Genomic DNA, 27,326 nt, shown 5'->3' on the forward strand with positions numbered 1-27,326 from the left:
AGATGAATGATACAGATTTACAATCAGCATTAGAATGGCAGCAGCAGGGTACTGTGCAACCAGCTTGGGAAGATTTTTTCAGGTTCAGCCTTGCGACTGAGAGCTACTGGAGTAGGTGGGACCTTCTTTGTTTGTGCAACGGACAACCTGAGCGTCAATGGGAGACACCTAATGGCCTCAGCAAGTATTGGGTGTTGGTAGTTCCTAAGAAAATAAGGTCTGAGGTCTTAAAGAAGTCTCATAACATGATCACTAGTAGGCATTTGGAAGTGAAGAAACCCTAAGTCTGCTGTGACAGAGGTTCTATTGGACTGGCATCTGTCAGGATGTCGAACAATGGTGTCAGGCCTGTGATGTATGCTGTGCCAAGAAGGGATCAAACTAATGTGGTTGCATCCATCTTCATGTGTACCAAGTTGGTGCACCTATGTATGGAGTCACAGTGGACATTGTTGGAGCTCTACCACTCGCTCAAAGAGGAATCCGGTATATATGTGTTGCCATGGACTACTTCACAAAGTGGCTAGAAGCCTATGCTATCCCCGTTCAGGAAGCCAGAATTGTTGCTCAGGTATTGTTTGACGAATTCTGTTGTTTAGGATGCCATAAGATCTGCATTCAGACCAGGGTAGAAACTTCGAGTCTGCTGCGTTCCATGAGTGCTGCAAGTTGTTGGGAATCAAGAAGGGCAGGACGACCCCACCAAAGCCACAGGGAGATTGGATGGTGGAGAAATTCAACTGGACCCTAGAACATGAACTGGCCAAGTACTGTGTAAATGGACAGATGGAACGAAACCAGAAATTACCTGAATTGCTGATAGCATATCGGTCTGCATTCCATGAGCTACTGGCTACACCCATGCAAAACTGATGTTGGGCCACGAGCTGTGATTGCCAGTTGATCTTTTAATGGGAAGACCACCTGGTGAAGAGCTGCCTACAGATACCTTCAGCTATGCAAAGCATATTCAGGAAAGACTGGCTGAGGTATTTCATCATGTTCAAGGAGCTCTGAAGTTTTCAGGTGAAGTGATGTAACTCAAGTATTATGCCAGGGTAAGTGAGGTGAGCTTCAAGGATGGTGACAAAGTTTAGTGATACAATCCTTAGCAGAAGAAGTGACTGTCACCGAAGGTGCAGAGCCCATGTGATGGGGCCTACACTGTGATGGACCGCCTGTCAGAGATTGGATACCGGATTTGAGTGGGCAGGAAGTCTCGCTTAAAGGTGGTACAGTAAATAGTCTGTGGCATTATCATGGGCCAGTACAGTACGAGTACAGGTGGGATGTCTTCAAGGAACTGTGCACACCTACAGCTGATGATGTTAAGGAGGACCAAGGAGCGGAAGCACAAGAGGGTGGCGGCAATTTCAAGGGGAAGAAGTGAATTGGGAAGAGGACCAAGTCATTCCATGAAGAGTGGACTGTGTGGAGGAGCAGCTACGTTGTCGGAAATGGGATAGGAGAAAACCTGACAAGTTAAAGGATTATTTTGTGTATAATTAAGTGTTTAGTTTGGATTAAGGCTTATGTTTGTAAATATTGTGTGGTTTTGTCAGGACGAGAACCGAACTATGGAGAGGTAGTATTAATCCTTTGAGATTTCTACCCTTCGCCGATTGTGTCTGTGCAAGATTCAGCCAGGCACACATAGAGTGCGCTGTCACGCAGCAATATTTGAACATAATCGGCCACTGTACACACAAACTTTTCATTGTAGACTAATGAATGTGGTACCGTTTTAGAGCTGAACAGTTGCTCTTTATCATAGTATGGTTGAAACAGGTAATTACGATAGCTAAAAGGCCGAAAGGACGAGTAGAATTTAGCCGAAAAAAAAATAAACGCACTCCCTTCCACCAGGTCAACCTACAGTACATTCCCTTTCTATTGACATATATGTTGACATATAGGTTATGGCAATTTATTTATAGGTTATGGCAAAAAGAGAGAAAGCTCTTACTGCTGTTAATACAGATAATTTTCACGGTGAATATCAATTTACTATGTGTGTGGCTGTTTAATATATACATGGATGGGGTTGTAAAGGAGGTGCAAGGTAGGGCAGTGGATGTGGGGGTGGCTCTAATGAATGAGGGGTGAGATTAGGAAGATTCCGGTGTTGTCTGCTGATGATACAGTTTTGTTGAGCGAAGATGAATGGGAGTTGCAAGGTTTGGTGAATGAATTTGGGACAGTGTGAAGGAAGAGGAATCTGAAAGTTAATGTAAACAAGAGTAAAGTTATGGTGTTTGAGAGGAGTGAAGTCACAGAATACACAGTGAGGTTGGATGCTGAGGATATGGAGAATGTGAGTGGATTCAAGTACTTGGGTAGTGTGATGAGTAAGGATGGAACTTTGGGGGATGAAGTGCTTGAAAGGGTACAGCAGGGAAGGAAGGTTGTTGATTCACTGAAAGCAGCGATGAGAAATAGGAAGGTGAGTATGGAAGTTAAGAAGTCACTGCATGATAGTATTGTGATCCCTACCCTGACGTATGGAAGCGAGGCATGAACCTTGCAAGAGGGGAACAAGTCAAGAGTGAGAGCAGTGGAAATGAGTTACTTGAGAGGAGCATGCGTAGTGACATGGAGGGACAGGTTGACGAATGAAGAAGTGAAGGAACGTTGTGGGGTGGATGTGGATGTGGTTGAGAAGATTAGGAGAAATACACTGAGGTGGTTTGGACATGTGGAGAGATTGGAGAATGAAAGACTGATTAAGAGGGTGTATGTAGGTGAGGTGGAGGGAGGGAGAGGGAGGGGAAGACCGAGGATGAGGTGGAAGGATGGAGTTGAGAGGTATGTGAAGGAGGGGGGAGTGAGTTGGGGGAAGGGTAGTCAAATGGTGAGTGACAGAGCGACGTGGAGGCGTTTTGTCTGCGGCCATCCTTTGCGGGATTAGGACGTCGGGCTATACAGTAGATAGATAGATAGATAGATAGTTTCCGTATGATTATATCATCAGGGGAATCATGCTTTATTAAGTGATTTATTTGCGCATATATATATATATATATATATATATATATATATATATATATATATATCTGTGTGTGTGTGTGTGTGTGTGTGTGTGTGTGTGTGTGTGTGTTCCCATCATGATGAAAAGTACAGTGTCAAAACGTTGATCATCACAAAAACACTGAAAAGAAAAGTATAACAAAATGATCAACAACAGTAGTAGGCCGCCCCATACGACCTCCACTTCACATCGCCATCGCCAAGCCACTCAGGGGCGGCCAAATCAAACCCCGGCTGACAGTCCTCGACAGTAAGTTAAGGTAAAGTTTGGCCGTAAATATAATTATGCTGATAAAATATCTATATAGTGAGCCCTTTTCTTATTTCCCCGCATCAGCAACATTTACTCAGCGAAGGTCAAGGTGAAAAATAATTATCTGATAATCAGTATAAGTATAAACCCAACGAAAAAAAATATATATATGCCTTTACGTCTGATATCCAATATTCCACACCTCCCACACACTTTCAAATTACATACCTGTCGTTCGAAGCTTATCATTCCCTTAAACACACACACACACACACACACACACACACACACACCACCACTTTGCTGAAACGAGACGTGAGGTAGATGAAACTTCCTGGCTCCACCCTTTGAATTTTCCTCAGTTCATTACCACCAGCCAGTTATCTTTATATGCTACTGTGCCTCCCCTCCCCTCCCTGTCCCCTCACCCTTCCTCCTAAAAAAAAAATCTATCATTATCATCATCATCATCATAATCTGATCATATGTTGCCCCATGGGGAAAGTTGGAGTCTGGGGCTAGGCAAGTTGACCCTGACATTTTAGATGAGAGTGACCAGCCTCACTCATCCTCGAGTGGCATTTCCTGAGCAATAAACCCAAACCATCCCTTGGATATAAATCTGCAGAGGGTCAATCCGACTGGAAAGCCTTAATTACCCACTAAACTACCAGGCGCCATAATTTGGTGAAATGGTTACCACCCAGCGTGGTAAATGGTGTACAGGAAACCAATAGGCTTGTCAAAAACTAAATAAATTAATAGTTAAATTAATAAATAAAAAAGAAGGAAGACATGCATGCTAATCTCTTATGGCAACCTCAATTCACAAGATTGTATATACTGACTCCCTTCAACCTCTGTCTCTTCGCCGCAGTGTTGCATCTTTATCTCTTTTCTATCGCTACTTCAATGGTCACTGTTCCTCTGAACTGTCTGCATGCATTCCTCCACTTCTACGATGGGCGCGTAGCACCCGTCTAGCAGCAAACTCTCACCCCTTTTCTGTCCAGCTCTCTAATGCAAGAGTCAACCGTTACTCCCAGTCCTTAATTTATGCAACAGGTCAACTCTGGAACTGTCTCCCTCTGTCTGTATTTCCTGCTTCCTATGATCTCCAGTCTTTCAAACGCAGTGCGTCCAGGCATGTCGAAATGAATGGATCTTAAATTTGGCTCTCTCTTGTATTTTGTTTTTCTCTTGGAGGGAACAGTATTGCGACCTCATTGCCTTTGGTTCCTTCTACCTCACATAAAAAAAAAAAAAAAAAAAGATAGATGGTGTGTGTGTGTGTGTGTGTGTGTGTGTGTGTGTGTGTGTGTGTGTGTGTGTGTGTGTGTGTGTTCTTACCTAATTCTTACCTAATTATATCTTTACAGGAATGAGTCAAGCTCGTACTGTCCCGTGTCTTAAACCATATTTATCATACATATCCTTAAATTTGTGAATTGTTTTGGCACACACTATTTCATTCGGTAGTGCATTCCATTGATCAATTGCTCTGTTGGGGACTCTGAATTTCCTTACGTCTTTATCACCTCTCTTCTTATGCAGTTTTTTGCAGTGTCCTCTTGCTGATGCTTCTCCATATGTTAAGTAATCATTTATGTCTATTTTCTCCTTTCCTGATATGCATTTATATAGCATTATCATGTCACCTCTTTTCCTTCTCTCCTGTAGTGTTGGTAGATTCAGTTTATTTAGTCTTTCTTCGTAGCTTAGGTGTGTGTGTGTGTGTGTGTGTGTGTATGAAGGTGGGTTTAGGGTGACCGTCTGTGTAATTAAGGATGGAGGAGGGGTGGGGTTAAGACAGATAGACAGACAGACAGAAGCGAGGGAGGAATAGGAAGTGGTGATGAGACGATGTGAAAAAAATGTGGGATTGCATATTTAATTCACGATTTAGCTAGTCCTACAAGATAATATCTTCCTCACAATTACGGTGACATATAAAGCAATCGTGACTAGAGTCATAATTACATTTAATATAAACTCGCTAAGAGGCCGTCTTCGCGGGCTTCCGCTCGATGTCAGGTCACTTCCTATCTTCATGAATGAGTCATAGCTCGGGAACTGGTGGTCCGGTTGGACTGGTAATTGTTGTACTCTTTAATTTAAGGCATTTTAGCCATCATAATAATATTTTTTTATATAATACTCTGATAATATGTACTAATTTCTAGTCATTCCAAACATTTTCGGCAACACTGATTTTTTTTTTTTTTTTGCTTTTTTTTTTTTTTTTTTTTTTTTTTAGTGCAGCGCAGTTGCTTAGTTTCCACAGACGTGTACTCATTCATTTTGAGAATATTTCAGTGATTCATTATAAATGATAGAATGGGTTTAGGAAGCCAAAACTTACAATGGCATGTGCACCAGACGATTCTCTTCCCACTGGTAAAGAAAAAAAAATTGTTTTCGAACCTTGAAAAAATGGTCCCAGCACCGGCAAAAATATGGATATTTGTTAGTGCAGCGCATTTGCCTAGTTTACACAGGCTTTCTCTCAGTCATTTTGCAAATTTAAGAAATGAGTCATAATTCGGGAACCACTAACCCGATTCGAATGGAAACTGTTTTACTATTCAAGTTAAGGCGTTTTAGCAGTACCTTGCTCTGCTAGAAATTGTGCTGCAATGAGCAGTTTTTGCTGTGTTATGGTAACGGTTGGACAACACAACAAACATACAGAAATAGATCATCGTAATATAGATTATTCATCATTAAAACTTATGTTGGTCTGAGGGTGCGATGGCTTGATTTTTTGTTTACAATGAAATTCATGTTGTATGGCTTGCATTTGAACACATGATGTGAATCTTCGTAGATGACGGTGTAATTTTTTTTTTCTTAAACATGAGCAAACACGAGTCTGGCAATGAAATCAGAGAATTTATAATAAAGAAATAAGGTCCAGGAAGGGTAAACAGGATCAATGATGGATCTGTATCTCATTAACTAGATGTATAGTCTAATTTAATTTTCCCAATTGTAAATGGGTTAAAACCCTTAAACAGTACACCTGGGTCTGAGAGACCCTGCCACTTTTTGCCACTTACTGGTTCAGCAACTACTATATGCCATGGACCCCTGTCCTTCCCAATAACTTCCTAAGTTTGGATGCCCATGCTAAAGGTGGCTGTGTGGTTTTCCAGGTCTCCTTCTGTTTTGGTGTATAACACACTAAAGTCGTGGTCAGGTCTGTGAGACCCAGGTGTACTGGATACGGGGGGCTGAAATTTACTATTGTGTGAGGCAAATTTTTTCACCCTGTGAATTGCCCTCTCCACACCACGAAGACCCTTCACGCCACTAGCTTTGACAGCAGTGTGAGCATCATTGTGTCGTTTCTTTTCTTATGGGGTCCATGTAAACTGAAACTGTACAGATTTTTTTCAAAAATTTGCCTAAAATGCTTTAAATATGTTAATTTTAATTGTATATTCATTATTGAATAGTAAATTGAACCAAAAAGGTTGTAGATTGGTCATAGATTCAGTAAATAAAACAGAAGTTTTTTTTTTTTAAATATTTTGTGGGTCTGTGAGACCCAGGTGTCCTAATGGTGTATAGGCGCAACTAGGTGTACTGTTTCAGGGTCATCACCTACACGGAACCAAGGTAGACAGCGTTTTCTGTACCGTCTCACATTCTACAATCTTGTATTGGATATCTCATCAGTGGGGGGAAACTTGGACTGTCAACCTCATTACAGGAGTAAAGCCTGACTAGTTCTAAAAGAATACAAAGCGACCTCTCAGTTCACATCAGTAGTACTTAGGCCATTCATTTTTAGTCCATAAACGCTATCAAAAGTTTATTGTCCTTCTTCAGTCCTCTACGTTTACGTCACCTTTGTTTGTTTATTTTTTACTCCATTCCATTAACGACAATCTCACTCATTCACCACCATTACTGTTTTCAATTATTTAAACTTTGTCCTCAATAAAAGAAAAAAAAATCTATTTATCGCCTACTGCTGGGCTTTTTTTCTCAAGTTGTCCCTCTTGCTTTTTATTTCCCAGCTTTCAATTTTCATGTCCTATCGTTCGTTTGAAATTCGTCTATCTCTACTGTTTTGCACCTGATAGCAATACAATTATTTTCTGACCCACATTCTACGTGCCTATGTTTCAGTGCCATTTAATGGAAGTTCAACGTCAGTTCTGAAGGAAAATGATACTCAAAGGCTTGGTCGAAATGAGATGAACATGGTAAGGTAGATGTGCAATATTCTCTTGACTGACAGATTAAGCAAAGTATTCAGAGGCTGTCTGTAGAGTGAATGTACTGGTGCTGTGATGCGTACTAGTCAGGCGAAGTGGATTGGCCACGTGAAGGAAATGAGTGGCGAGAACTGGGTCAACAAATCCATGAGTATAAATCCAAAAGGTGGGGAATTTAAGGCAAGAAGATTGTATGAAGGTTTCTGGACAGATTGGCAAAAATGAAATTCTTCAAAAAATGGTACAGTAAGGTCCGGAAACGAATAAAACTGACACATGTACGAACAGGACCTACAAACTTGAAGCTCTTGCCTGGCACCACACCTCTAGCATTATATAATATTTTAATATTATTAGAAGCGGGAATATTTCTAAGAATGGCTCTGTCCGCCTTGTCTCTCACTATTTTCGGACGTGAAGTTATTTAATTCCTGTAGGCCTTAGAGATTTTAGTGAAGTCACACCAGGCCAGACCAGACCGCAGCAGACACCACACCACATCACCCTATCACAGAGTACAACACATCATACCACACAACACACTATACCAACCTCTCACAACACACCATACCACCCTCTTATACCACACAGCACCACACAACCCCGTCACACCACACAATACACCATACTACACTCTCAAACCACACAACACACCATACCACCCTCTCACACAACACAACACACCATACCACCCTCTCACACTGCAAACCATACCACCTTCTCACAACACACCATACCACCCTCTAACACCACACAACACACCATACCGCCCTCTCACAACGCACCATACCACCCTCTTACACCACACAACACACCACACCACCCTCTAAAAACACACAATACATCATACCACCCTCTCACACCACACTACAAACCATACCACCCTCTCACAACACACCATACCACCCTCTCACACCACACAACACACCATACCACCCTCTCACACCACACAACACACCATACCACCCTCTCACAACACACAACACCATACAATCCTCTCACACTACAGAACTCACCATACCACCCTCTCGCACCACACAACACACAATACTGCCTTCTCACACCACAGAAAACACCACATCACCCTCTCACAATACACAAGACCTCATACCACCCTGTCACACCACACAACACACCATACAAACCTCTCACACCACATAACACACCATATCATTCTGTCACACAACGCAACACACAATATCACCTTCTCACACCACACAACAGCATTCAACCCTCTCACATCACACAACACACCATACCACCCTCTCACATCACAATTCACGATGCCACCCTCTCACACCACACAACACACCATACCACCCTCTCACACCACACAACACACCATACCACCCTCTCACACCACATCACAGCAAGGGAATTAACCGAAGGACCCTGATGCTCCCTTATTTGGTGTTTTTGTACTTGCCACGAAGTAGTACAATGTGTCAATACTGATTCTTTACGGTCTTCCCAATGATTAAGCACATAGTCTACAAACGTATTGTCTGTACGATGTGTAATAAAGTAATACCAACACAAATCCTGAACGGGGGGTATGGTGCTAAACACAGCCTTTTTTATTAGTTTTGAGGACGTGCAGCATCATAATTTGAAATTTTATCGAATGTAAATAAGTATATAGATAGATATAAAACCAATAAATATTTCAGTGAAATTCAGTTGCTCTCTTATCCACAACTTTTGTTCACTTAAGGGAAATTTTGCCTGACATTCAGTCAGTTTCTTCAATCTTCTAGGGCCCATTGTCCCCAGGGCTGATGGTTCGGCACATTTTCAAAACATGAGTAGAAACGAACTCCAAGGTAGGAATATGTAAGATTCACGACTATGAGTCAGTAAGTGAAGGGCGGTATGCAATGTACTTTACCCACAAAGCCCCACTGGCAGCAATCTCGGACTTTGGAGGGTTGAGCATACCATAACTACTAGAAGAAAAAAGTGAACACCGAATCTAACGAACATAAAAAAAGGACATTTTTGACAGCCGCACCCACGCCAACCGCATGCAGCACCCCAACACATACCAAAGGGTATGGCGTCCTTTACCTTTGGACACATCCCTCAGACACTTCCCAGACACACTAACAGATGCACACTACTCGCACCTCATACACACCTCAGACACGCCCCTGTGGATACTGAGGAAATCGATGGAAGCGAATGAACCTAATAAACCTCTACGGTTGCTACCTGCCATACTTCATTCTTCGAAACTATATAACCACTCAGTGAGAGAGACAGTTCGGGAAACACTGGATCTGGTTGCCCCTCCAAATATGGCAAAAAGTTAATCTGGCATCATGTTGTCAGGGAGGGTGAGTATAGAAATAAATGAAATTGGTCGTCGACTAATTGGTTAATGACCCCACATAACTGCCGGTTGGCATGAATTCCAAGTCTTTTTTCTTTCCACTGGCTCTTCTCCGAAATCAGCTCAATGCTATTGTACTGTACAATTCCCAAGGCACATATGTCTCAAACCAGGTATACTGTACTCAAGACACACTTGCGTCACATCAGGTAATATCATCTCAAACCGTGAACACACATTATCACATACAGTACAGGGCAGTTCAGTGATTCCCGAAACAGCTTTATGCAACAAAAATTTGAAGTGTGAGTTGAACAGAGGTGCCTGGTCTGTTTGGTAATTTTTATAGTTCCTCTCTCAGAATTATCCTTTGTGCGATAAGTTTTTCTGCCCATGGGTGACTTTACACTCACCCTTTCTTCTTTTCCTTCATTCTTTCCTCTTCCTTCTGCCTATGGGTGACTCAATACTGAGTGACAAGCCAAATGGTTTCCTGTACTCCAGAAAACTATTTACTACGCTGGGTGGTAACCATATAACCAAATTATGGCGCCTGGTGGTTTAGAGGGTAATTAAGGTGCTCCAATCGGACTGAGCCTGTGTAGCTTTATATCCAAGGGGTGGTTGGGGTTTGTTGCTCACGTAATACCACTCAGGGATGAGTGAGGCTGGTCACTCTTGTCTTAAACGTCAGGACCAACTCGCCTAGCCCCGGGTTCCTACGCTCCTCATGGGGCGACATAGGATTGGATGATGGATGGATTGATGGCCACAAGTTTTCCTATTTAAAATGAAAGGTTGTACAATATCAAGGATTATAGTTTTGTCAGTTATGGCTACATAACTACATACATCTAAGTAAGATTTTGACAAATAAAATTCCTTGTGCTTGGTCATGATTTCCTTTAGGATTTGTTCCCTACACGGGGAATTCCAAATAAACGGAATCACGTTTTATTCGCATTTAGGACTGTAAGTCAACACAATTACCGACGTCTTTCTCGTCGTGGGTGCCGACAGCTCCACTCTCGATACCCTATGATTAGAAAGTAACATGTTATAAATCAAATGCCTTGTTCATTGCCTCTCCCCGTGTTAGCTTCTGTTCTTACCTACCGCAGGTGTAATTGCTATCTAGCCCAACACCCGCAGCACAACATGAGGCTCTTACTACTCGTCATCACCACACTCTATCTCGCATTCCCTCCACCTGCTCAGTCTGCTCTGGCACGGCGTTATGAATCTCCTGCACCGAAGTCAAACATAATAAATACACGTAAGTTGACATTATGACTAAATTCACCAATATTATCCAGTGCTTTCGAAGGTTGTTTTGAATTATCAGAATTGAACAGCGTTTCGGATCATGATGTGTAATATGACTTTTTCATCTTATGATAGTCTTTGCTCTCTTTTGTGTTACTGAATGAGCTTGCCTCTGATATGAAACCCATGACAGCCCATCAGATAATTACTTCCTGTAAGGATCAGTGGGGTTTGGAACTTTTTTTTTTTTCACAATTTGCTAGAAGCTTCGTGTCTTTTGTTTTATACACCAGAATATTTAACTGATAGCGCCAATTCATTATTATTATTATTATTATTATTTTTGTATGTGTAACGCTAAGCTACCAGTGTGTCATGCCTGTGTTAGTGCTTTTCAGATTCCGTATCAGCACAATTATTTTGCGCTTCAGTTCTACCGCAGTGATAGAGGTGAGATACAAAGCAGTGACTTCTTTGATGCCTGGGATACTAAGTGCTGTTCTCTGAAGAAAATAAAATATCAGAAAGCACGGCTTCAGTTTTGCTGGATTCTGCACTTCTCTAGAATAATAAATGTCTTGTGTACTTAAGTTTTTACTGGCTCTTCTGGTTTATTTGTGTGTTACCATTCTCTTTTTACCTTAACCTGGCCCAAATTTTCCTCCTTTTGCAGCTTCTGCCACTTAGGTCAGTGGATGAAAAAATACTACTACAGCTCCACATACTTTCCATAGCACTGGTTCGTGACTAACGTCATATTTAAGTGTTATTTTATTTTTATAACTCAGCATTCAAGACGGAGAGAAGGCAATTTTAGGCCAGGTTAGAGTAAAAGTAATATAGAGCTCTAAGTTCCTGCTGCAGCCTATTACTGGTGTTCATTTTTTGACTGCAAGGACGCAATGATAACGTGACGATAATGTGGGTGTTCAGTAAATGATCCGTGTCTCGGGTTATTAATGGTGGTGGTGTTTGTATGTACGATATACTGTATACTAGTAGCTTGGAGGTGGCCATCATCATCATTACCATCATAGTTGTCAATCATCATCATCATCATCATCAGATGCAGCGAGAACAGCTGTTAGGTATAAGACAAATCAACGCTCATGTTTTATATAGTTTTAAGTAATTCTGATGCAGTCTGTAGGGTTTAGAATACGTAATCACATCAGTCCATGAACTTCCTTTTTTCCTTTTTTCTGCCTAACAGTTATATGTGGTTTTTGAGGAATCCCTCTGGATTTAAGGGGTTTGAAGTAGCCTATGTCTAGTCCCTTATAACATTGATGAACACATTTTACAGCATCAAAGTGTAATCAATGCTCAACGGGGAGAGGAGCAACGTAAAGGATATTCCACGCTGTGATCCTTATTTTATGAACGTTAATAAATGTTTCCTTATTTCTGAGTAGAAAGTGATGTTGGCTGTATATATTTATTTCAGTATAGGCCTAAATATATTTAACAGAAAAACGGTAATTGTTTTACTTGTTAAGGTTGATTGAAAATATTTCTACATATTCATAGTAGACAATTACCGTTTCAAATATAAAATCACAGCGGAACAGAAGGCACCTGTATTTCCAAATTAATAACAGAAATCGCTTATGTGGTACTGACATCTTGGTTCTGAAAACCTCCATCACCCAAGATAAACGTATTCTGCAGAACATGCACGGGATCGTTGGATAAAGTGTTTGGTTTGTTTCTCAATATAATTTAAGAAGTTGCAGAGGACAAAGGACTTCTTTTTGTGGGCGACGTTGATTTGAAGCAGAGAAATATATATTATTTCTGACCACATGATTGATTGTTGCACATTCCTAACCACATACGTACATTCTGAACTACGTTCGGTATATCATGGTAGCGGGTCAGATATCTAAGTATAGTAAGTTCATTAATGGATTAGTTTCAGACAACAGAAAAGAAACAAAAAAAAACTATCCTCCCGAACTCGCATCACAGGAATGTCAATGCTGGCGTGAATCATACCTTAGAGAAAAACTGATGTCAGTACCTCTTGCCTCCCATTCACAGGTGTGGGGGATGAGGAATGCGAGTGTGAGGACGATGAGGAAGACGACTGTGAGAGGGATGAGGACTGCGACTGGAGCTACAAAGGTGACACCGGTAAGTAGCAAAGTATGTGTGAAGAACTGCCCAAAGTTAACACTTAGGAACAAATATGAACAAATGTCTGGTTGAAATGAGGTTGTAACCAACTGACCAAATGCAACAAACAGCCTGGAGCCAGCAATGAGCTTAAAGCTAGGACTATACTAGGTAGGTTGTACTGCGTGTGAGATGGCAGTTGAGGTAGTGTATTGAAGACTGAGAAGAATGGAAATGACTTACCCTGGGCTTGGAGATATAATATTTCATTTGCCATCTCTGATGAGAGACAGTGAAGCTACCCTATTATTCCTGTAACACAGCCTTCTTGGAAAACGCTTAGAAAGTTGGCGAGAGTCATCTGCAAAGGTTAAAAGAAGGAAGTGATAAAAAAGCAAATATAAACGCTAGAGTCGGGAGATACATATTCTACGGGAGTTGATAGCCACGTTTCCGAAAATAGCAAGTAACTGACTGACAGTCTGGTTCTTAGAAAGATATATTCGAGACTCTAAGAAAAGGAAAGCTTTCCATAAGTCAACAGATGGTTATGAAAACACCTTCACAGTTACAGCAGCACCAAGTCCTGAGCCACATGCCCGATTGAGCATGTCTGGGGAAGTATTCGCAGTCATGAACAGGCAATCTGGATCGTGCACAGGTCCAGAGAGTAGAGGGCTGTCCCACTTCCACTCCCGCATGGAGGGTATGTGGAAATGAGATAGTTCACGCCTGCATCATCTCAGCCAAGCAAACAAGATCATAGAATATTCACTGGGCGGAAGGAGCAAAGAGGGTTCCAGGGGAGGAGACGTGAGTCGGTTAAAGGGGGTGAAGTGAGGTTTAAGCGTACATATGTATTTTTTAGCCGCATTTTGGAGTGCGTGAATAAACAGGAATGCTCGTGGAGGCATACAAGTGATGGTGTTTCAAGATAAAACTTCTGGATGGGAGATTCTGGCATTACACAAGCCTTATAATTAATTTTCCAGTGACGGAGTTCAAAGAAAGGATAAGAAGCATGACCTGAAAGCAATCTGTGTTGACCTGAATCGATCTCTTGTGCAAGTGGGTGACCTGAATTGATTTTGAAGGACCTGAAAGACCCGATGCAGCTTAGGGGGATAAAATTGTTTACGATGGGTAAATTTTCGCCGACTTACTTTTTCCAACTCTCATGACCCCCATTTTCCTGCCCCCCCCCCTCTCTCTCTCTCTCACACACACACACACACACACACACACACACACACACACACCTACTGACCTACTGTATCACCATTCAGGTCCGAAATATTGGAAAGAGAATTACCCATGTTGCGGAGGTAAGCACCAGTCCCCCATTGACCTCTACGACGGGACACCGATGACGGCGACGCCCTTCCAGTTCCATAACTACGACGATACGCCAACATCAGTCACAGTCATTAATAATGGAGACACAGGTACGTCTGTATTGCTTTTACTCAAACCTGGCCTAAAACTGCCCTCTCTGTATCTTCATTGCTGAGTTGCAAAAACATAGTATCACTGAAATATGTTGCTAGTCACGAGAAAGCGCTATGGAAAGGACGTATAGGCGTATAATTGCCTCTTACCTTCAGTAATCTACGCGAATGAAGCTGTAAACGTACGAAAATCTGGGCCAGGTTAATGTAAAAAGGGTATAGTTCTTTCAACATTGGGTTGTGAAATCCTTTGAGGTGTCCTTGGTTATTCATTACGGTTAGTTTTCATACTCTGAAGATTATGGTCAGTTTGTTTTCATCTGACAGTGATCTCGAATTCTTTTCTGCTCCGTTGATGGCCAATTGTAGTCTCATACAAGGGTTTATTTCATTAGTGACCAAGGAGGCTCATTCCTACCTCATAAATAAGAAGTATCGAACTTCATTCAACCACAACATAGTATTTGTGTGAGAGATCCACTTCCATCAAACGATAATGAACTAACTGTGAAAATGCTTCCTTGGCCAATTTTGTTAATGTTTGCAGCACGACCGAGTCTGCTGTTCTCAGCTTCTCACTTGGTTCTTACGTAAGCTAACGTAATCTGATCAGGAAATGCTGACGCGCAGATTACAATCCACATTCTTATCAGCAAGAATAATAACCTTACACACGTAGGTTTAGAGGGCAAGATTTTTGAATTATTGAGTAAAAAATTACAACAAATTCTTCAATAAGCTTCCCAAATCGATTAGGCTATTCGGATTAAAAACTAACAGGTATTTTCTTACTGGCAGCCAGGGTCACGGTGGACATGCCGAACACACCCTATGTGAGTGGTGGGAATCTCGACGGCGAATATGAGTTCGTGCAGCTTCACTTCCACTGGGGTTCCAATAACTCCGTTGGCTCAGAGCATTTGATCCAGCACAAAAGGCAAGTTGGGAGTTAACGGTGATCAGGGCGGAGTATGGCGGTGGTTGAGGTGGAGTATGGCAATGAGTAGGGTGGGGTATGATAGTAATTGGGGTGGAGTATGGCAATGAGTAGGGTGGGGTATGATAGCAATTGGGGTGGAGTATGGAGAATGGCAGTGGTAAAGGTGGAGTATATTTAGAGGAGAGTATGGTACCGACTAGGGTGGAGTAAGGCAGAGGTAAGGAAGAAGGAGCACGGCAGTAGTAAGAAAGTGATCAGGTCGGAGTTGGGCTGTTGTTAGGCAATAAAGCTGTGGAGTGTGGAGAATGGCAGTAGTTAAGGTGAAGTATGGTGGTATTTAGAGTGGAGAATGGTAGCGACTAGGATGGAGTAAGGCAGAGGTAAGGAAGAAGGGGTACGGCAGTAGTAAGAGAGTGATCAAGTCGGAGTTGGGCTGTTGTTAGGCAATAAAGCGCTTGAAGCAGGAAAGGATGAAGGATGACAGGCAAGAGGGAAGTGAAACAAGGAGGTAGAGCTTAGACTACACTGAGACGGCATGGGATAGTGCGTGGGAGACAGGGATGAATCAGTGAACAATGGTTAGCTCGGCCCCATGATGGAAACAAAGGAATGAGGCAGTCTGATAACGGAGCCAGAGGATCAAGTATGATGACAGGAGGAGAAATAAAGGAAACCGTGGGACGAAACACAATGATATATAGAGAAGGACACAGATTAAGTATGTTAACATGAGGAGAAATGAAAGAAATAAAGAGAAGAGGCAGTATGGTAAAGGAGGCGGAAGATCAAGTATGATGACAGGGAGAGAAATAAAAAAAAAAGGACTAGACAGTATGATAAAATAGTCAGAAGATTGGTGCCTCCCTCTCAGATGGATATAAATCTTAAATTAATGGACTAAAATAGCATGAGAGAGAGAGAGAGAGGGGGGGGGGGCGTGGCAGATAGACAAGGAGAAAATAATACTGCTTGTGCTGTGCTCTCAGGTACCCGTGCGAGGTCCACCTTGTGCATTACAAGAAGAGTTACAAGGACCAAGCAACGGCCACTAAGTACGAGGACGGTCTGGCGGTACTGGGGGTTATGTTTACCATCTCTGAGGAAGACAACCCAGCACTCGCTGGACTTATAACAGCGCTTGCCAGCGTCACCAAGCCATGTGGTATTTTGTGTTGTTTTGTTTACCACAGAACTTGATGCTTTGTGAGATGTAAACCTCTACTTGTACTTCTTTCAGTCTAATTCAGAGCTGGTGTGTCTCACGTAAGGTATCACGTAAGGTATTTCTGATTAAATTTACTGCCAGCCTCTTTACTACTGTTTCTTAATACAAACATCTTCGTCGGGTGGTTGCACTACATCCTGTCCATATCATTATATCCACCTGTTTCATTCAGAAGGTTGGTTGGAGAAGAGAGAGAGAGAGAGAATTACTTGGTATTACATGCTTTCGTCATTTTCATGAGGATAAGGACAAGCCCAATTCTTCCATATTCGTTCCTTTACCATCAGGTCAAAAGGCCACCGTTTCGTCCTTGCTGCTGTCGACCTTCCTACCCAATAACAGGAACAATTTCTACCGCTACCAAGGCTCTCTGACCACACCGCCCTGCAACGAGGCGGTAGTGTGGACGGTCTTCAGTGACACTCTAAACATATCGGCTGCACAGGTGAGGAAATAAGAGTAAATATATTCTCCTATACATTTTCAGCTCAAACTTTGCCTAAAATTGCCATCTCTCCATCCTGAATGCTTAGCTGTAACAATAGGTTAACATTCGAGTATCCTACTACTCACTAAGAAGTGCAGTGGAAAGGATGTAGGGCTGTAGCATTGTCTGTTCTGCTTTTGGTGAAATACTGTAGACTGCAAAAGGACGAAAATCTTGGCCAGGTTAATGTGAAAAGACTGTTGTGACAGTTACACCTGCGGTACCCTTACTCTCTCCATTATAAATTCTCTTGTGCTGCCTTTAGTGCTGGAGCATTTAGTCCCTTCAGTACAATGATGTCTTTTCTGTTTTATCCTTGCTGCCACAAGATGTCTGTACTCTGCATAGGAATGACTCTTCAAACAGATGTCTGTTATAGTCTTCATTAAGCCCTTCACTAAAAGGTCTCCTTAGGTAGCAAGAATATAACAAACAGGACGTCATCGTAGTAAAGGGGTCAAGCGCGTTTGTGTTACACTCAGGATTTTAAACATTTAGAATGGTTGGGGTTTCTCATAGCCGCATAAAATCGTCTGTGGTTAGCAAGAATAAAATGGTGAAGTGTGGCTATACCCCCACAGATGGCGGCGTTCCGCAAGCTGAAGGACGCGCACGGACATCCCATGGTTGACAACTTCCGTCCTCTTCAGCCTCTCGGTACCAGACCGGTGAGTTTCTTTTTCGCCAGGTGAGTTCCTTTTCCCTAGTTGAGTTGTTTTCCCCAGGAGAGTTCTTTTTACCAGGTAAGTTCTTTTTCCCAGGAGATTTCTTTTTCCCGGGTGAGTTCTTTTTCCGTCAGGTGAGTTTTTATTCCCAGGTGAGTTCTTTTTCCCCGGTGAGTCCTTATTCCCAGGTGAGTTTTTTTTCGTATGCACAGTTCCCTCCACTTACGCGTTTACAAATAGGCTCCAGGTTTCGAATAACGTGGTATTGCTCTGTTTATGTTCGATTGTACCTCTTTATAGAATAAATACTATGGAATAAGGAACTTAGAACATTTATAAACAAAGTTTTTGGATTTTAAGATACTACTTGAAACTTGGAACTTACATATAGGCGTGGAACTGAAAGGGGAATGTGCAGGACTCTGGAGCCGGATTCTAAAATATATTTACCATCTATTTCTTGTCGAAGCCTAGATTTGTTTCTGTGGGAAGAAGTGGAGACAAGGAAACATTCTGAACCCTCCTTTCATAGTTTGTGTTTCCTGCAGAAAACAGATATAACATACGACAATTTTCCTTCGTAACTATATTATTCTTAATATTATTATTATCTTTATTTATTTATTTACTTATTTATTTAATGGAGGGGGAACAAGAGGCACGCGAAGTCTCGGCAATCTTCTTGCATTGGCGTCCGGCAATAACAGATTATGGTTATGCCAGGGAATCGACCATAAATATTTTCGAGAAGTTCACCCATGGACTACTGATATTTTTTTACTGGTACTGATAACGTTAACTAATTCTGTAGCGTTAAAGCTGTAACACAATCTAATATTGTTACTGATCATACTGTCTAATGCCTGTAATCCCTGTTCCAGCTGTACTTCGCCAACTCTGCCTAGGATGCTGAACTGGTTATATGGTTCACGAGAAGACTCAAGACCACCATGAGAACCAGTTTACTTCATCAGCTGTTTCCTTCCTCGACTTTCCTTATAGTTTACGTAGCGGTGAAATTTCCAAAAGTAGTACCTTGATGAGGCTGTTGTACAATTGCGTGTTAAGTAAAAATTACCTCTAACGCACCATAACCTACAAAAGGAAATTTAAAAGGATAAAAGAGAGTCCCATATTACTTCTTTTGGGATATAGGAGGTCCTGAAGCTATAGGTTACCATTGTCCAACAGACCAATCTTCTTTCCAAGCAGCATATACTAATATAAAGCTTCTGGTCATCTCTGGAAAATAAAAAACCGCATTACATAAAACACAGCCTTGATTTCCGTCTCCAGTGTCTTCCACTAGGCCACTACTTGTCAGCTGAGAACTGCTATAAAATAAACTTCTAATGTAAACACACACACACACACACACACACACACATCGGTGAATCATTTTAAGCACTTATGAATATTTCTTACTTTACAATGTATTCACTACAGTGTAAGTGTATTGCTGCTTCTTACAGAGGGTACAGTAGTAAGGTAGCCAAATTGGTATTTTTCGCGTGCAACTATGTGTTGAAATGTTATTGATTTTATTATGTAATTTTAAACTATTTATCACTGTTGAAAACGTAACCCCAACAACAGTTTCTTGTGTTGCAGCTGTTGCTTAGATATCAGTCTTTGCTTGGTGTTTGTACTAGATTATAGGGAGTAACAGGACAGTCGGGGACAAATCCTACTTCGACGTCCCTGAGGGCCTGCCTCTAATCTCTGGCCCCCCAAAAGAAGTCATTCAGTATGGTAATGTCTTTATTAAATTTTTTCTGTTGCCAGACGATTTCAGTCAACTCTGAACTGTAGAGATTAGATGTGACCTCTGTTCACCCCGTCAGTACCAGGGGCATTTCCTAGGTTTAAAAAGCGTAAGGAGATAGCAAGAATAAGATAAAAGAATTACATCACGGGATTCATGGAGCTGATATTTGTTGAGGGTTACAGAAGTTTTTCCGTTTGTGTGAAGGAGTGTTGAGTGTTCCATTTGGTGTACTGTATAATCTGTGTGAACCTTGTAATCTATATAATAAATAAATAAATAAATAAATTAATTAATATATATATATATATATATATATATATATATATTGTTACGGAACAGAGAAAGATAATGTACACTTTAAGTGAGAATACGAAGAGTCACTACTGTCCCGTAAAGTTCCAGGTTCAAAACAAAAGAGTTAGGTAAAATTACAAGTTAAAGTTTAATGCTTAAACTAACAACAAAACATTCAGGACTCATAAGGATAATGTAATGGCAAATAAACAGGTTAAATATATGGTTAACTGCAATAGCCTCTATTAACACGAAATTAGCAAGAGTAAATTTATCTAAGTCAGCCCTGATAAAATGAGATACCAGATAATACTCAGTGAATGCCAGATAAATTATTACAGATACAAACTATTATCAAAAATGACTGACATAACCCAACATTAATCAAAAACCTCACTAGGCCTAAGAATTAACTTTATGCTACACAGTACAAGAAAAAATGCAATAACAGTTATACTCAAATTACACCACAGCTGCTAGATGGTTGGAGACTTCCTGAGAAATTCACAATAATAATAACTGTACAGGGGAGGACAGAGATGTGAACAAAATGAGGAGCAGATCTAAGTGGCAATGATGCAGAGACTGAGCTCATTATATAGGGGCCAGCAGAGCTTGATACAACTTGTAAGAAGGACGCGCAAATGAAGCCATGGGGACAAAGAGATGAAAATCCCGCACTGAACAACAGAAAGGACGACTTACTCTACTATAACGGTAGAAGGGGGGGACTGAGGCAGAACACGCTCGTGATCAAACATGCAGCATACTGTGCATTAAAATTACACAAAGGATGATGAAATCATAGGCTATGTAACACCTCCCCACAAAGAAAAAAGAAATTTACAAAGGAAATTTCTTATTACTCTAAAACAATCTGTATATGGCATTACAGAACATGCAAAAGTCTTTCCTAATGTTACAAAACATGAGATCTCCCTAGCACGTTCAGTCATAGGTACTTGCCAGTATCCCTTTAACAAATCAAACTTACTTATGTACCTAGCCTTTCCGATCTTGTCTATGCAATCTTCCACGCGAGGGAGAGGGTAAGTGTCTGTTTTGGCTATCTGATTAACACGTCTGTAGTCAATGCAAAAGCCGCTGTGACCCACCTTGCTTAGGGACTAGAGTGACAGGAGAACTCCACTCCCTCTGACAGGGCTCAATCATCATGTGGTCCAACAGGTAGCCAAGCTCCTTCTCGATGAGAGGAACTTTCACTGGGTTCACACGGTAAGGAGGCAGTTTAATTGGCTTTGCGTCTCCAACATCGACATCATGCATCAACACAGTAGTTCTTCCTGGAGTGGCACGGAACACTTGCGGGTACTCCTGCAGTAATGCCGAAAACTCTTGCCTTTCCTCGGGAGGTAGATGAGAAAGCTTAGTCTGGAGATCATTCATGATATCAGGATTCTTCCCCAAACTATCACTCAGGCTCATGCTGCATGGGAGAGCTTCACTTGCAGACTCGGGTGGAACAGCTACAGTGCAGACTGGATTATTTTCGTCCCGCCTGTGATATAACTTTAGCATGTTGATGTGACATAGTTGCTTGCTCTTTCTACGATCTGGTGTGGCGATGACATAGTTGACATCACTGAGTTTCTTCTCCACGAAAGAAGGACCACTAAACTTGGCTTGAAGAGGTTGCCCATGTACTGGTAGCAGAATCAAAACTTGATCTCCTGGCTGAAAGTGGCGTAACCTGGACTTCTTATCATACCAAGTCTTCATCTTCTCCTGAGCAGCTCCTAAATTCTCTCTCGCCAGCTGTAAAGCAGTGGACAGCCGTTCTTTGAACTTCATCACATACTCCAGCAGGTTGACGTCATCTTCCTCCGACAGCCAGCATTCCTTGAGTAACTTAAGGGGTCCTCTTACTTCATGGCCAAACAGTAGTTCAAAAGGTGAGAAGCCCAGTGATTCATTTGGAGATTCTCTTGCGGCAAATACAACGAATGGAAGACCTTTATCCCAGTCTTTCTGATGTTCCAAACAGTATTTCTTGAGCATCGATTTGAGTGTTTGATGATATCTCTCCAACGCTCCTTGGGTCTGGGGATGGTAAGCTGAAGACGTGATCTGGGTGATGCCCAACTCTTTCAGAGACTGGTTGAAAACGTTTGACATGAAATTACTTCCCCGGTCTGACTGTACCTCCTTGGGCAGACCAAACTTTGTGAAGAACCCTAGCATTTCCTTAACCACGTTCTTTGCTGAGATATTTCTAAGTGGAATGGCTTCAGGATAACGAGTAGCCATATCAATCAGGGTCAACACATAAGAAAATCCTGAAGAAGTCTTAGGAAGAGGGCCCACAATATCCACCAACACACGGGTGAAAGGCGCCTCAAAAGGAGGAATGGGAACTAGAGGTGCAACCTTTTCGGTCTGATTACACTTCCCCACAACTTGACAGGTGTGACAAGACTTACAATACCAGGAAACATCCCTGAAGATACCTGGCCAGAAGAAATGTTTCAAAATGCATGCCACAGTCTTCCTGACTCCAAGGTGTCCTGCCAAACTGGAATCATGAGCCACTCTAATGATATCCTGCCTACAAACACGAGGGATGACAACTTGATGTACAACCTCCCATTCACAGTCGGCTGATGCTGTTGGGGGTCTCCACTTCCTTATAAGTACTCCTGACTTTACATAATAACAAGTAGAAGCACCGGCTGACTCTTCTTCACTGTAAGCAGAGTTAGCTAGACCTTTCAACTCAGGGTCAGCAACCTGCAACTCAACCAACTCTTGACGAGACAAATTATCAACACTACGGGGTACTGCCTCATCTGGTGAGTGGTCCAAATTAGCAAGAAAAGTGTCAGCTAGGATAACATCATCATCATCATTATCCTCTAAATCACCAGTAACTTTAGACTTAGCCCTAGTGACAGCACATGCAGGGAACACATCAGGGACATCACAATCCTGGGCCGCAGCCACTGGCTCACTAGACAACTGAGGAGCTGGACATACTTGACTTCCACCAATATCATTTCCAAGTAAGAAAGTTACACCTGACATTGGGAGTGTCTCAACCAACCCAACCATAACGGAACCATTAACAAAACCAGACTCTAAATTCACTCTGCACAGAGGGACAGAGAAGTAATTATTCCCTACACCTTGTAAGATTACAGTTTCATCAGAGGAATTAACATTAGAGCCTAGAACACTGGTCAGCATAAGGGATTGGCAAGCACCTGTATCACGATATATTTTAACTGATTTCCTGTCATTACTGTCCAGAGGACTGACAAAACCATCAGACAGGAAATTAGCACATGAACTCTTGAGAGTGTCACCCACGTTACTGCTCAAAAGAGGAGCTCCATCATGAGAATTTAAGTTACCCCTCAAAGCAGGTTCAGTTAACTCAGTTAAAGAATTCTGGGAACTCTCAAGAGTGGACACTAGACCAATTGACTGAATATTTAAAGACTCCTTTTTGTTCACATCACGCTGTCTCCTGAAACATCTCTCTGTAGTATGACCAAGCTTACTACAATAAGTACATTTACTTTTGTGAAATCTAGAGGTGAAGCTGGTATTTACTTCCTGAGAAACATCATCCTTATTCTCTTTCCTGTTACCTGTACTCTGAGTAGAGGCAACGTACTTACTCTCAGCTTTCCCTTTTTCTCTAGAATATCTCTTGTGAGTGAGAACATACTCATCAGCTAAAACTGCAGCATCAGACAAATTATCTATTCTTTTCTCATCAAGATATAGGCTTACATCTTTATAAATACACCTTTTGAAGTCCTCCAGCAAAATCATCTGCTTAAATTTGTCAAAATCAGAATCCACATTCTTAGAATTTAACCACTGCTCTAACAGATCTTCTTTGATTTTTGCATACTCAACATGGGATTGCTTATCTTGCTTGTAAGTTGTCCTAAATTTTACTCTATAGGCTTCAGGAACAAGCTCATAGGCCTTAAGAATCAAGCTCTTAACTACATCATAATTATCAGATTGATCCTGAGGCAAAGATGCATAAGTTACTTGAGCTTTACCGGTGAGAACAGTTTGAAGGAGTACTGGCCAATTCTGTTTGGGCCAATTAAAACCTGTAGCTACCCTCTCAAACAACTGAAAATACTTTGTTAAATCAGATTCATTAAAAGGAGGGACAAGTTTAACATTTTTAGCCACATCAAAATCATCAGAGCTAGATGATCCAGTTCCACCTTGTTTCATGCGATACTCATGGTCTGCCTGAATCCTAGCAATTTCAACTTGTGCCTCAGCCTCCTTAGAACGGGCCTCCGCCTCCTTAGCACGAGACTCCGCCTCCTTAGCCTGAGCTTCCTGCAGGGCTAGCTGTAACTTAGCTAATTCAATCTGCGTTTGCTCATTTGGAGGAGTTACATTAAACAAGCTTTCATTAATCATGTCAACAATTTGATCTTTAGAATGATGAGAGCGAACAGCAATTCCCAATTGTTGAGCAACAAGCTTAAGTTCATTCTTTGTTCTGTTTTCTACATCACACACTGTTTGCACATTTGACAAAAAATCTTTGGCTTCATCAAGTGTAGTAATAGTAGACATAATTAATAAGTAACAGTCACAAAATATCAAGCAATATCCTTATGATAATATCCTGAATATCCTGATATGAGGTCGCCAAATTTATGTTACGGAACAGAGAAAGATAATGTACACTTTAAGTGAGAATACGAAGAGTCACTACTGTCCCGTAAAGTTCCAGGTTCAAAACAAAAGAGTTAGGTAAAATTACAAGTTAAAGTTTAATGCTTAAACTAACGACAAAACATTCAGGACTCATAAGGATAATGTAATGGCAAATAAACAGGTTAAATATATGGTTAACTGCAATAGCCTCTATTAACACGAAATTAACAAGAGTAAATTTATCTAAGTCAGCCCTGATAAAATGAGATACCAGATAATACTCAGTGAATGCCAGATAAATTATTACAGATACAAACTATTATCAAAAATGACTGACATAACCCAACATTAATCAAAAACCTCACTAGGCCTAAGAATTAACCTTATGCTACACAGTACAAGAAAAAATGCAATAACAGTTATACTCAAATTACACACAGCTGCTAGATGGTTGGAGACTTCCTGAGAAATTCACAATAATAATAACTGTACAGGGGAGGACAGAGATGTGAACAAAATGAGGAGCAGATCTAAGTGGCAATGATGCAGAGACTGAGCTCATTATATAGGGGCCAGCAGAGCTTGATACAACTTGTAAGAAGGACGCGCAAATGAAGCCATGGGGACAAAGAGATGAAAATCCCGCACTGAACAACAGAAAGGACGACTTACTCTACTATAACGGTAGAAGGGGGGGACTGAGGCAGAACACGCTCGTGATCAAACATGCAGCATACTGTGCGTTAAAATTACACAAAGGATGATGAAATCATAGGCTATGTAACAATATATATATATATATATATATATATATATATATATATATATATATATATATATATATATATATTCATGCTACTGTTGGAATACTGTGGGTGTGAACCAAGTGGTGAGAGACTGTGGGTGTGAACCAAGTGGTGAGAGAAAACAAAGGGATCCACAATGTTATCAGACTCTTGCAGAGAGAGAGAGAGAGAAATACTTGCGTTATGAGCCATGAACCTATCTATCTATCTATTGCCAGACGCCACAATCTCGTAAGGGGTGGCCATTTGACTTTTAGTTGTTTTACGGGGAGGGGCACTAACCCTCCACCAACCCACTTGTTGACACGTAGAGAGCACGTATGGTTTGGTTATATGGTTACCACCCAGCGTTGTAAATGGTTTCTTGGCTTTGTAGAATTACACTGGAGAGAGCGAGAGACAGCGAGAGAGAGATGCTTGCGTTACGAAGTATAGGCTACGAACCTGCCAAGTAAAGTTACACTGGAGACGGATTATAGAGTTAAAACATTGTAGGGTGATGGAATCAGAGCAATAACAGTGTGAAATAATATGCAACGCATCATTTAATAAAAACAGTATCCCGCTATGTTAGGAGTTGGTCCACAGCTTCTCTCCTCGTTCATAATTGTCCCATGATCGCATTTAATCGGTATTGTTGCCATTAGTGCCAAAAGGATTATGCGTAAGATAATGGCAGTTGTAGGAGCAGCCCAGTTACAAGATAACATATATGTACGGGCAACAACCTACTTCCAAAGCTAAAAATATAAATCTGAAAACATAAAACAATGTCTTCCTTTAGTGTGGCTACATTACATACAAGTGATTGTAATATTTCATGGTAATGTTTCAAAGACCGAGTGAAGTGAGCAGGTGGAATGCGAAATATTAGCGACATGTCTACAAGGGGAACCAAGAGTCTTCACGTTCCTGTGCCGCCCACAGGTCCAGATTATCAGTGATCATGCTTTAACAGCTATTTTATATGAGTGATCGAAATTATAGTAACTGTATTGAATACGTAGTTGTTTGATCTTATTTTATATATATATATGATTTGATTTTGAATTATAGGTGATTTATAGATGTAATATCTTGATGTTTACATTCTGGATGCATATTATAATACAGTTTTGCTTGTGAATTATGTCTTTCATAACCCGTTACCTTACAAATTATCAGTTTTAAAGTCTCCTTCTTTTGCAGACATTTAGAAGGTCAATTCTGTCGCTGCTCAAGACAAACTGATAATAGAAGAAAATATACATTGTGCTCTACTGTGTCCAGAGGAGGCGTAATAGGTCAAGGGACGGGTAGCACTGAGGGACGAGGGATGACGACTGGGGAGGGGAAAAGAGCGGGGCAGAACAGGAAAGTTGTAAGAAATTCTGAGAAAGAAAAGGGCGATATAAATTTAAGGTGAGACTTATAAATACAAGAGAGGACAATCATTTTATTAGTACAGAGAATTATAAATGGAAAGGGAGGAAGAGTATATGAGGATGAAGTAAGTAAAAGGAAGAATAAAATTTTGGAAGATAAATTCGAAGATGAGCATTCTCATTTGATTAGTATTGAACAGTGTTGGAAAAGGAGGGGCGAGTATGAAGGTGAAAGGAAGGTATGGTTGCTAAGGACTGAAACTGGAAAGAGCAATGAGAAAAATGAAGCAGAAAGTGTATTAAACTGAAATCTAGAAGCAGGATCTGCATTGGATTAACCTCCTCGAAATTTATTAGCAAACCTCGTATACTGCTATGATTTTCAAGTTTATCATCCACGAATGCCCCTGATTCATCCAGTCCTAAAACCACCCTCCTTGCCTCCCGC

At 41.2% G+C, this 27,326-nt stretch overlaps 1 protein-coding gene across 1 annotated transcript; it reads left to right on the plus strand.

The window, feature by feature from the left end:
- Positions 1–326: 326 nt before the first annotated feature.
- Positions 327–18,994, plus strand: LOC145416338 (putative carbonic anhydrase 3). The gene is made up of 9 exons (XM_080285337.1): positions 327–486; positions 13,148–13,240; positions 13,791–13,928; positions 14,548–14,667; positions 15,469–15,607; positions 16,597–16,772; positions 17,123–17,280; positions 17,904–17,990; positions 18,869–18,994. Exons 1-9 carry the CDS (start codon positions 327–329, stop codon positions 18,890–18,892), a joined length of 1,095 nt encoding a protein of 364 aa, XP_080141463.1. The 3' UTR covers positions 18,893–18,994.
- The last annotated feature ends 8,332 nt before the right edge of the window (positions 18,995–27,326 follow it).

This window comes from Coenobita brevimanus, chromosome 105, assembly GCF_032717465.1.
Source record: "Coenobita brevimanus isolate Jiangsu-jjx chromosome 105, ASM3271746v2, whole genome shotgun sequence".
Taxonomy (NCBI): domain Eukaryota; kingdom Metazoa; phylum Arthropoda; class Malacostraca; order Decapoda; family Coenobitidae; genus Coenobita; species Coenobita brevimanus.